This window comes from Pteropus alecto, unplaced genomic scaffold, assembly GCF_000325575.1.
Source record: "Pteropus alecto unplaced genomic scaffold, ASM32557v1 scaffold101, whole genome shotgun sequence".
In the NCBI taxonomy this organism is placed as follows: domain Eukaryota; kingdom Metazoa; phylum Chordata; class Mammalia; order Chiroptera; family Pteropodidae; genus Pteropus; species Pteropus alecto.
In genome coordinates, this window is record NW_006432945.1 from 16,953,794 (window position 1) to 16,965,957 (window position 12,164).

The 12,164-nt window shown below is 47.5% G+C and overlaps 1 protein-coding gene across 1 annotated transcript; it reads right to left on the minus strand.

The window, feature by feature from the left end:
- Nucleotides 1–1,747: 1,747 nt before the first annotated feature.
- On the minus strand, nucleotides 1,748–4,825 carry LOC102888482 (lymphotactin). Its single transcript, XM_006907824.1, has 3 exons — nucleotides 4,743–4,825; nucleotides 3,069–3,183; nucleotides 1,748–2,019 (listed from the first exon to the last, which is right to left on the minus strand). The coding sequence occupies exons 1-3, from the start codon at nucleotides 4,801–4,803 to the stop codon at nucleotides 1,860–1,862; spliced, it is 336 nt and encodes a 111-aa protein (XP_006907886.1). The 5' UTR covers nucleotides 4,804–4,825; the 3' UTR covers nucleotides 1,748–1,859.
- Between the last annotated feature and the right edge of the window lie 7,339 nt (nucleotides 4,826–12,164).

The window sequence follows — 12,164 nt, forward strand, 5'->3', positions numbered from 1 at the left end:
TGGTGTTTACCGGGAGGGAAGGGAGGTAGGGAGAGGATGAAGAAGGTAAAGGGCTCAGAGACATGATGATGGGTGGAGACGAGACTTCGGGTGGTGAACAGACAATAGTGGACACAGATATCATGTTATAAAGAGGTACACCCGAAATTTATGTTGTTATTATTAACCAATGTCACCCCAATAAGTTTACTTAAAAAATACGACAAAGAAAAAATAATAAAACACACAAGCGGCCTCCGGTCTAACTGCAGAAGGAAGTGGGGAGCGCAGACAGGCAAACAAGCAATTTCAATGCACATTGATAATTTTGGGGTTAAATTTAAGTGCGAGATGCCATAGGCAGATACAGGAGGGGTCGCAGCCATGGAAAAAATAGTATTTTGAGATCTCTTTTACTTAGATTGTTTCTTAAGTGAACCGAAATCCAATAAACCACAGGGGTATGGCCAATAGATTCGGGTCCTCCCTTAACAAACTCAAAGCATCCAGTCAAAGTTTCGTATAGTATTTGGTCAACACCCCTTGGTGTCACATAGTGCCACCTTAAGTAACGTGATAAGTTAAGAGGATGTGCACGCCCTGTTCTTCGACATAGCCCATCATCATCCCATGAAATATCTCGGGGCTGGGAGATATTTGGGAAGCCCCTCCTGACATCGTCTGTGACTCTGCTACATTTCATTCCTCATATCTATTCTCAGTATTTACTTTAAAATCTTTTGAAAATTGTGGGCAAATATAGATGAGAAAGGAGAGATGACCCAAGCTCTCGCTTGCCCCCAGATGCCCTCTGAAAGCCTTTGACATTGCTGGGTGTCCCCTCAGGACGAGACAAGAATGTTCTCTCTTCCCCTGAAACTATCAAAGCCTGGTCAGTTCTGACAATTCAGAGTCAGACAGAACTGGATGTATACGTCACCAGCTGGGGTGACAGCAGACCACAAACAGAAACCAAATCAGCAATTAATAACATTACAAGAAAGTGTGAGGCTGGGGTGTTGAGTGGCCAGGTCAACACTTAAAACTTTACTGCAAATTGTGATCTCATTCAAGTGTTCCGGGTGGCTCCGTTAGGGTATAAAAAGCTACCGGCAGAAAAGCATGACTTGGATGATAACTAGAGTAATGACAATCACAGAAGTCACAGAAAGGCAGAGAGATCGCTGCCCAATTCAAAGAGTAATTGATTTTTATTTGGATAAAGAATCTTTTCACAGACAGTCTAACCTTTGTTACCTTGACAAATAAAGAATGGACAAGCCCTCTCTTTTTCCCTTCCATAGGAGATCAAATGAAACAGAGAGATAAGACCATCTGCTCGAGATTAAACTTGAGTGAAGTTACTTTTTGAGTAGCGGACCCTCAGAATGCAAACCCAGTGACAGTTAGATTTTTCTCCCTTATTCCATAAAAAGAACTCCATTATGAAGATACGTTGCAATAGATCTTGAGTTGTTGCCATTGTCACAGTTGTCACTCATGACTCATGGACAGAGAACCATTTCAAGCTGGAACCTAAGAACAATGATTATATTTTTCATCCCTGGTAAACACTGGCTCAAAACGCTCCCATCACAGATCCCGTCAGAGAGAGATACAGTTAGGACAGAAGTGGTACACGAATGATATATTACCTTTCCTAAGAGGCAATGAACAGACTTTGGGGCTATTCTTAATAATAAATATTTATTAATTATAGCATCTAAATGAAAACAAAAGCCATGAAAAATAAAAATACAAGAAAAAAATGTGACACACGTGGCACTTTCAGAAAAGGTGAATATAATTTAATCGGTCCATGAGCTCGTAAAGGAAAATCAGTTGGCTGGTTCGTGAGGGGACACGGGGTCGGAAGGCCACTACCTAGCCAGGGTCACAGTTGTACTGGTGGATTGCTGGGCTCCTGTAGGCTTGGTCTGGTTCTTGTTTTTTCTGTTGGACTTCACATGTTCAACTGCTTTTTTCACCCAATCTTCTTGTGGATTGGCACAGATTTTAAAGCCACGTTTGGTAATAAATCTGCGAGGTCAAGAACAGACGGGCAGAGTTAGTCACATCCTCAAAACCTTGGGAGCAGGAGTTAAGATCTGACCGAAGAGAGAGCTCTTGTGCAGAAATTACTGGACGGAGTAGGTCTTTCAGAACCGTGAGACCATAGATAAAAAGCTTTCTCCCGCAATCTACGCTAACAGGAAGGAGAAGTGTCTCCAGGTGACACCAGATCCTTTGTTCACCATGATTCCCAGGCTCCTTTTCTCACCTGGGCCTCCAAATGCTGTAACTAAACTGAACATCATCTAGTCCGATCACTACGTATCATCTTCCTTTTCAAATCTAGATATGTTCATCTTATTTTCTGCACAAAAAGTGACTTCTTTATCTTAATTTCTGTGGGTAAAGTGGCAGCTATGTGTTGGGAAGAGCTGCCACTCTGAAAATGAGATCCTGGAGAGAGAATGGTACCATGTAGGTTAGTTTTTGACATATTTTCTTGAGATATGGCAACTGATAAAACATGGCACCCTACTTTATCCCAACATACCGTATGAAGGTAAGAGAGGCATGGGACAGGACTGGAAGAGGAGGGGAGGGGAGGGGAGGGGAAGTGAGGGGAGTAGGGGAAGGGAAGGGAACGTGAAGAAGTAGCGTTTCCCCACACGGCAAGGGGGAGGTGCCTGTGTGTTGCAGGCCTGGGCGGGAGGGAAGAGGAGGGGAGGGGAAGTGAGGGGAGTAGGGGGAGGGAAGGGGAGGGGAGGGGAAGGATCTCGCATCAGTGTGGCTACATGGTCAAATCCCGATCGGAACCAGCCATCTCTAAACCTAACCCTCGGAGCTGGCCCCGGTATCCATCTGGTTCCCAGTCAGATTCTTCTGCTAAGCTAAATCGGAGAAGAAGATGATATTCTTCATTTGGTCGCCAAATGTCTACGATAACCCTTATCTGGTGCTACAGAAAGGTGTGGGTAATGTGGGAAAACGAAGGGGCTGTTGGTCTGATTTTCCCCGAGGAGGGCAGAACTTCTGCCCCCGGTGTCCCACGGGGCCCCGTGGTGGGGAGATGGACTCACATGACTGCTCGCATCGGGCCCTCCTTGATGGTGTAGGTCTTGATGTTTTTCACAGGCAGGCGCCGGGTGGTCAGGCTCACACAGATCCTCTCCTCCAGGACTTCGCTCCCCACGCCTGGAGAGGGAAACCGAGCAAACAAAAGTCAAATGCAATTCCAGATAGCCGTCAGTCCCACGTGCTATGACCAAAATGAGGACGACTGATGTGCCGAAGAGCCATCTGGGGAACGCGACACTAAACACAGCGGGTTTTCGGCTGAATACAGGTGTTCTCGTTCTCAACAGTAAAATGCCAGCTACAGAAGGGAGGTCTTTCCCTCACTGCTTAAGAAACAACATTGTCCTCTGTGAAGTCCCAAGACCCCGAGACTCCCAGCGGACTGCCGATCCCAAACGACGCCCCTTACTCTCAGCGAGGCGTGCACGTCTGTGTCATCCGTAAAGTCGTCACCTCCACCCAACGTGGCTGCGTCAATGCACACACAGCTTTGCCCCATTGTTGGACACAGAAGCTAAGCCCGGGGGGATGTGTGGAGATCGATCTAGCAGAGAACTTGGGAATTGGAGCCCAGTGTCTGCGGTTCCCCCGTCTCTAACAAGCCTGCGTCTCCACCGCATGGCACGCCTATCATGTCAGCAAAATGCCAGCCGCGTGGCAAAACTCAGCCCCATTCAGTCGCCTTAAGCTTTTCTGTGTCGTCAGTATTGGGTCATCGTGCAGTTGCAGAGTCTCAGGCTTTGCTCCCCTCCCCCCATTCATAGACGCCCCTGGGGATCTGTGGTTTTCGGGGTCGGATATTCTAGTCTGAGAAATAAGTCTAATAATTGGGAGGTTGAGAGGAGGGTTCACTGCAACACTCAGTGCCCCCAAAGGACAATGTCTCTTGTTGCCTGAGGCACAAGGAGGAATAAACTCCAAGCAGTCGGAATAGGAGATGTGGGTAGGCTTGGCACGTCTAAGCCTCATCCGGATCTGTCTGGTACATTTATGTGACTGTCCGTAAGACAGGGATCTATCGGTCAGCACTCACCATGGGGTCTCTTATAAACTCAAGAAATGTAGCATAAGTGGGAATCCACCCCAGGCAGCAATCGTAGATCCTCCCCCACATTTGAAAGCAACCCTGATTTCCCAGCGGGAAGGTACGAGCTCCCAGTCACGCTCTTGATGGAGGACAGTGATCTGCGTCAGAACCTGCACGCCGCAGGTTCGGCTCATCCCCACATGGCAACTGATCTCTCAAATAGTTCTAGGATTTATCAAGATCGATGCTACACAGGCCAGAGCATATATAATCGTCACACCCTTCCACAGTGAACATTCCTCGAGAGGTGAGGACTCGTGAGGAAATCTGATAAGTGAGCCCAAGATTTACTTCATTTTCCTCCCAGGTGAGAGCATCTGTTATAATACTCAACTTCTAGGTAAGTAATTCCTATGCTTATCTACCCAAGATCACCCGACTGGGAAAAGCAGGAGCCCAGATTCTCGCCGAGTTCTCTCTGTTCCTGGAGTCTGCGGGGTCCCCTAGCATTACAAGTATCAACCCCGCTTTGCACATGGGGAGTCCGAGGCTGACCCTGGGCAAAGTCGAAACCTGAGCCTACACCATGTGTGCCCACCCGTCTGCATGGCCCGCCTGCCCTCCCGTCACGAGAAAGCTTCGGACTCACCTTCCACAACGTGCACCGTGAGGCAGCAGAGCCCGAGGAAGGCCAGGATGAGCGCTCTCATGGCTGAGGTCGGCTGGGCTGGGCTGGGCTGGGCTGGGCTGGGCGAGTCGCTGAGCGAGGAGCTGAGCCCCGTCTCCCCCGCGAGCTTCTTTTATTCCTCCGATGGTCAGCGCACTTCCTGTGCTACGCCCGGGGCTTTCGGGGTAGGTGTGGGATCGCGGAAAGTCTTTGCAACACTGATGCTGGTTTTTTTTTGTTTTTTTTTTTAATCTTTTGAAGAAAGTTTCTTTGCTTCCGCTCCTACTCACCCCATACCTCGTGGCCTTTTCCTCCTCACCTGTGGTTAATGTGTCAATGAAACCGAATGTGTGCATAAGAGAGACATGGCCATCCCACCTCCTGTCACCACCCTGAATTCAAATCTTCCACTGGGGACCTGCCCGCAGGCCATGCGATGTCATGGCCCAGTCCCGAGGTCGGGTGGTCGCTGTGGTCCTGCTTTCCCCTCTACCCCACACGCCCGCTGTGACACGAAGCTTCCACCACCAGGGACAGCAAGGCCCTGATGCCCCACCACGGTGGCTCCCTAGGGAGGAGGACGGGGTGCTGCTGTCGGCCCGAACGTCTCGTTCCTTTGCCTGCCTCCTAGCCTCACTTCCCCCGACTACCCTTGTTCAAGGGGCCGCCATTCCTTTACGTCGCCCTCCCCAGTGCTCAAGGAGCATTTAAGTGACAGCGTTTGGAGCTTGCCTCTGTGCACATCTGCTGCATTGCAACTTTATACCTTTTGAGAAGCTTTTGAAAAACTGTATTGACGTAAACTTCATTTTGGAAAAAAAAAAACAAGAAAATGATCCATAATCTTACCGTTTGGACAGTTTTCATTTTTAATGTTTTTCCAGTGAGTCTCTATCGGCATACATATATTTGCGCAGTTGTGACAATTATAAATACTATTTTCACATCAATGTAAATATCTTTCTGTGTTTCTTCACAGTCTTCATGTTTCTGCTCTGAGTAGAAACACACACACACACACACACACACACACACACACACACACACACACACACACACACACACACACCAGACTGTTCCCTTTCAGCTGACTGTTTCATAGATCACGTCCATAAGGTAGGTTTTCATGATGAGATGCTGAATCATTTCCCTTTAATAAGCAGAACTGGGATCACTGAGCAAAACCACAGGGTCATCCTCGCAGCCCTGGTTACCCGTCGCCGTATGGTCTCCCTGAAACATACAGCAATGTCACCTTGCAACGCCTCAGGCAGGGTTGGAGTCTCGGCTGCGGTACCAATTTTCTGCCACTCTGTTTGTCATTGTTTTTCATTGGTTGTTGTTGTTCGGTCTTGTTTTGTTTTACATAGACGTCTATAAAATATACTTATTAACTCCATGTGTAGCTAAAAGTTTTTGCCACTGCTATTAGGGATATAAAATTCTACATTTCCATAAAAAAGAAATTACAGGTTAACCTCAAAGAGACTTTTCATGAATGGCATGTAATCTCCCAGCCAGACGTCACTGTGAACCTCAGCATGGCTTCCTCGTTACCTCTGCCTGGCCGCACCGTCGGTCCGCAAACTCTGGGCACACCCTTCCACTCAAAGCGCTTCTGCGCTGATGGCCCCTTGACATGGAGCAGTGTGCTGTCTTCCGCCCACTTTCCAAATACACCGTAGACTCACGGCTGATCCACCGTCTGTCGTTCCCAGCTGTGCTAAGCACGCACTCTGAGTAGCTCTTCGGCAAGCCCGCTCCTCTCTCTCCCTCGCCACCCCTGGGTAGGACGCCTGCAGTAGACAGACTGGTCGCCCCATCCTCAACGGCTCTCCTGCCAACCTACCCTCCACAACAGTGCCACGTAACTGCGCCAAAGCCCGAGTCCAATCGTTTCATTTCCTTACTGAGAACCTCTTTGCTAATCCCCACTGCCTGCGGGATCCACCTCCAATCTCTCACTGCCATGAAGGAGGGTGTTCAAGGCCTCACACTGCCTTCCGGGACTAGCTCGCATCCTCCCGAACCTCCGGCCTTAACAAGCGTAACAAGTCAGCCGAACACGCCACCCCCTTTTATACCCGCCACGTATCACCTCCTTCCCCCAGAAAGCCCGTCCCGGCTCCCCACATAATTACTTGTAAACTCCTCGGCTTCCTGCAACTTCTCCTGAACTCTCGTTAAAATCACGTTGTCCCACCCTCCGCCCCCACGGAACTTTGTCCCCACTACTGTCCATCACTTTATCCCCCCGACTCAATTACATTTCTGCATCTCCCACTAGATGGCAGGCTCCTTGGGGCCGGGCATGTGCCTAGTGCTCTCAGGGTCCCTGCACAATCAATGACAGAAGGTCTGCCATGTAGGAGTCACTCACTTTCCAAATAGTTTTTGAATCCATGAATTCTTTTTCAAAGACCAGGGCTGTGATGATTGCACATCGAGCGAATGATGATCGGCTACAAACAGAAAGCCAGGACCTGTGCGTGTGGCCTGCCCTTATCTGTTCCACCAAATGGACGATTTGACCAACGCGTTTTTATTCAGCGCACTGAAACGCAGTCCTTAAACTCTCTGAACGACTCCTTCGCTTCCAGTGCTTCAAAGCACGACTAGAGTCTCTGGTGGAGAAGAATTAAGTAACCAAGAAGGAAGCAGAGACCTAGGACCAAAAAAGGCATAATCTGCTAACGTCGACAGACAATAACCAGGGGTGGGCACCAGCCCTTGTAATGTCCAAACTAGAGCCCCCGAGAGAGGCTGGAGATACTCTGAGGGTGAATCCGGCCCCGGTGGAGACAGGGAGCTTGGCGCTCGGCAGAAATCCTGTTGGATTGCACACATTTGTCAGCTGAACCCCCAGCCTGGGAATAAATGTTGGTTCTGAGGTACTTTTCTCCGTGAATAGGAATCTGCTTCTGCTTACCTTCCGGTAGAATGCATAACTGTACATCTTGTTTTTCTCACCGTTAAAAAAATGTCTAGTCTGATGCTGTTTAGTTCCAGAAATAGCTAATAATGAATGGCTTAACTTTTACATGATAGCTTTTTTTTTTTTTTTACTTCCACATGAAATACAGTGAAAAGAGAATTATTTTCTTCCTTCAAAAAAAATGATATTATATAGGGGGGAAAAAAGCTATTTCATTGTCACAGACTTCAAGTAATGATAGGCAAACCTATAAAACTATATGTAGTAATTTGAGTTGGGTTTTTTTTTTTTTAATTATTGAATTCTAACGACCTATGCTAGAGAGACATTATCTATACCTGATAGATATTATGAATATGTCCATTTTAACAGCATAGCCCCGGGGTCAGCACAACACCCCGTCTCGCTTTATAAACACCTGAATGTCCGTTTGCTCACATATCATCGATGGCTGTTTGTACACTACAATGGCAAGGTTGATCGGCTGCATAGTCTTCAAAGTTTAAAGTATTTGCCACCTGGCCCTTGACATAAAATGCCAGCTGACCCCTGGGTCTCTGATTGGTATGCAATATTAAAACCAGTTATGTTCGATAGACTATCAACTGTGTAAAACATGCAGAGAGAGAAAAAAGGCTCTTCAGGTATACCAAAAGGCCTCCCAGAACTCCCCCGGCGGTCACCAAGTTCTGGCACAGCGGGCAGAGTGAGAGGGACCCAGCAACCTTGCTTCTTGCATTTCGAGCTCCTGTGTCACTCAGAGCTCCTTTATTTACTTGTCCTTCGTTAGTGACAATACGTGGTGTTAAGGCAGGTGGGTGCATTTTCACCTTTGTTCCTTGATAAAAGGTACACGACCACCAAAAAGGAACTCGAAAGAAATTTCTCAAAAGGTTTGTGGGTATCAGAAGCTTAAAAACCACCAGTCTGCACGACATAGGCAGGTGTTACTCTGGGCCAGGAATTCACAGGCTCAAAGCAGCAGAGGAAACGGTCCACACAGACGTCGCTAAAAACAGTCTGGGCGACATCGTTTGTTGTTCGCAGATCAGCGGGGGATCCGAACAGAACAGGCGACAGAGCCAAAGCAGTCAACTCTCCAGGGCAGGACAGGCTGGGAAGAAGAAAGGTGCCTCGTCTCTGTGCTGTCAAGTTAGTCGCTTTGCAGGAAACCAAAATCAGTTAAATAGAGGAGCAGCGTTTTGGTTTCGGTTTTTCAGAAAGCTGCCATTTTGGCCACAAAGTCTGCCATAAACTTGAAACCCTCTGCAGGGGCAGAATTCAAAGCACTTATAGATTTGCTCAGCTGGAAAGGCTCATCAGACCTGGTCTGCCCACAGGCTGGACGTCAGTGGCCAGCGGCCATCCTACAGAGCCTTTCCCTGAGAAGCCACACGCTGCAATGGACACGCCAGGCTGTCAAGTCAGATCAGCCGGTCTCATCCTTATCCTGGCTCGGCCACTACAAGATGCTACACGGGGGGCGGGGAGAGGGGGCTCAAAATCATCCCCACCTCATGGCCACAAGAAGGAGAAACAGAACATACAACATGTCTGCATCACGGGAGGGATGCAATAAATGGCAGTGATTGTGATCAACAGACAGACCCTAAAACCATCGCAGACACTCTGAGACTGGAACCGCATCGGCCAGAGAAGCTGGTGACAAAGAAGCGACATGTGGTTTTCATCAGAGGTTATGATTTTTTTGTGAATAATTGTGATCGATTTTTTTTTTTGGAGTCAGCCCAACCTTCGATTCTCCCTTCTCCACACCTGGCCTCCTCCTCATATCTGAAACACCAGGAGGAAGACACGCGCATGTCACTGGACACCTCTGACCTGAAGCTGGAAGACATTTCATCTTCCCAGTGAAACAGTCCGCCACAAATACGAGACCACGCAGAGTGAGTACTGCGTGGGTGTTCTGGATTACCTAAGTATCTGATCGACCAAAACGATTTTTTTCGCAATTTTTTTTTTTTTTATTGAGCAGAAAGAAGAAAATCGAATCATTGATAACAGAAACATATTTAGCACTGGTATCACAGGCCAGCCCCCCAACCCATTACGCAGAGACTAGAAGGGTTCTGGGTGCCTGCGTTACCTTAAAGGGCTCACGACACGAGGCTGAATCCGAACGGGTCCCAGAGCCGATTGTAGAAACGAGCCGAGCGAATGTTATCTTGGCAGAGGCCTGTCCTGGTCACTCAAATATCCTGGTCACCTGCGTCATTTGAACTCATAGCTCTTACCATCACCACTTGACCTATGTTTACATAATCTGCATACTGCTCGCTCTCTCTGCTAGAATATAATGTCCGTAAGAGCTGAGACGGCTTCACAACCAGATCTCCGGCACCCATAATGTAGGAACTCGATAAATACTTACTGATCGAATAAATAAAAAACTAGTTTTCTTGTCGTTTTCCTCTTTCTTCTAAGAACTAAAAACAGAACTAAGAACTAAAAACAGAACTAAGAACTAAAAACAGAACTAAGAACTAAAAACAGCTTTACCCGGAGATTGTCCTGGTATAACAAAGACAATGGGAAGGAGAAAGGTCAAAAGATATGCGGACTAGAATAGACCTTAAATATGACCTAGACAACCCGCCATCTTTTTTAACAAATTACCGTAATGGGCAACACCAAGAAACTAATGCCTATCCTGCCACATCCCTCAGCAGGATTCAGAGTCAGAAGAAAGACTACCACCAACAAAAACTCTGATGTACATGAGTGAGAAAAATTAGCTCATGTTTGTTTGCTTTTCCAACTACACAAGGCAGAGCTCACGTGGGAAAAGGGCGAAGGGAAAGGAGCGCGTGGTGGACACTCACTCACGCAGCGGCCGGCAGTGGCTCCTTTTCGGCTGATTTATTCACAGTTGGGCGCCTCTGACGACAACAGACATTCAAGGAAAATGAACTACAAACTGCGGTGTGACCCGAGATGGCCACACAGTCCTAGCACTTCCACTTCCTGCCGTTCTGTAAACGACACGACTTGAGTAACTTTTTAAAAATTCGGAGCGTCGTCCAGCACCTTCCTTTTAAGAGTTGCATTCGACACCCACGATTTCATCACACGTTCCCATCTACGGTACGTCAGTGTCTTTCACAAGGAGCCATGAATGCGAAGCTGTCTGTGCGCACTTCCCTCTCATGCCCGAAAAAGTTTTATGTTCCCTCTGGAGTCTTAGCGGGGGTCACGACACGTTTCCCTTCTCTTTACGACCGTGATCATTTCCTTCGGGTGTCACAGTCTGGAGTAACGTGAGTCGGCACACCTGCGCCAACCTGCACACTCCCAGAGCCCGCCCCTGTCAGATTCGCTCTCCTGTCGTCCTGTCTTTTCAATTATTCCTGCTATAGAAATTTCTCTAACGCTTGGATTTTTATTTCCTATTAGAATAGCCAAGCCCATTGATGTCTGAGTTTACTGTCAAAACCAAAGATGGACTCATTCTCCTGCTGTTAGAGTCACTTAAAAAGCCTCGCATTAAAAATATATATATTTGGATATTTCTCCAGCAACTGAATTTTTCTCAAATAGCCAAAATAAATTTATTCGGGGTAATTACGCTTACATAACTGACCTGAAAGGAGTTTAATCAATATGTGAACTTTGCCTATTTTGTGCTTAAAATGTTAGTGTGAGGACATATAACCCTTTAGTAAACAGTTCCTAGATGTGAATGTTTCTCAAAAGCAGTTTGAAAATGTTAACAGATAACTAGGAATTTCTAGCAGGAATCTTCCTACCAAAAAAAAAAGGTACATGGAGAGAAATTCCAGGAAACAAATATCAAAATGAAGAAGACACCTTTTCCCTTGGGAGAGGAGCGTGAACTAACTCCACTCAGGTGGGAGGCCTGCATTGGAGCTACCTGTCGAAAAACAACTACTGTGGGTTTTTGTCCCTGTCCATTTCGGTGTCTGTAGTGGACACCTGCCACGGTGGTGGCAGTCAGCTTCCTACACCTATGGAAGTTCTCATCACAGTCCTTTGCCCCGAGGCAGAATCCAGATTTCCATTTCCAACGCATCCTCGGCATATGGCTTAGACCGAACCAATCGAATCACCTCTGCAAGCTGGGATGTGGGAGAGACCAGTGGAGAGGGGGAGGCTCCACAGGGAACCCACGTTTGGGGAGTTTGTGACTGTGGACAAGAGCCGCAGAGTTTGTTTTTAATTGACTTTTTTTTTTTTTTTTACAAGCAGTTTTAGATCCCTAGCAGAATTAAGCAGAAAGTACAGAGTTTCCCACACACGTCACACACAGGCATGGCCCCCACAATCAATATCCCACACCAAAGACCGTTGCCGACTGCGGGACTCGCTCTTCGCATTGTACATTCTCCGGGTTTTGACACGTGTACCCAGCCTCACAGTTTCATGCAGAATAGTTTCGCTACCCGAAAATCGCCTGTCCTCCCTCTGTGCATCCCTCCCTCCCACCAAAC

Coding starts and splice junctions, on each gene's coding strand:
- LOC102888482 (XM_006907824.1), bottom strand. CDS start 4,803: ATGAGAGCGCTCATCCTGGCCTTCCTCGGGCTCTGCTGCCTCACGGTG. Junction 3,184..4,742: donor CACGGTGCACGTTGTGGAAG/GTGAGTCCGAAG, acceptor TTCCCTCTCCAG/GCGTGGGGAGCGAAGTCCTG. Junction 2,020..3,068: donor GGCCCGATGCGAGCAGTCAT/GTGAGTCCATCT, acceptor TTGACCTCGCAG/ATTTATTACCAAACGTGGCT.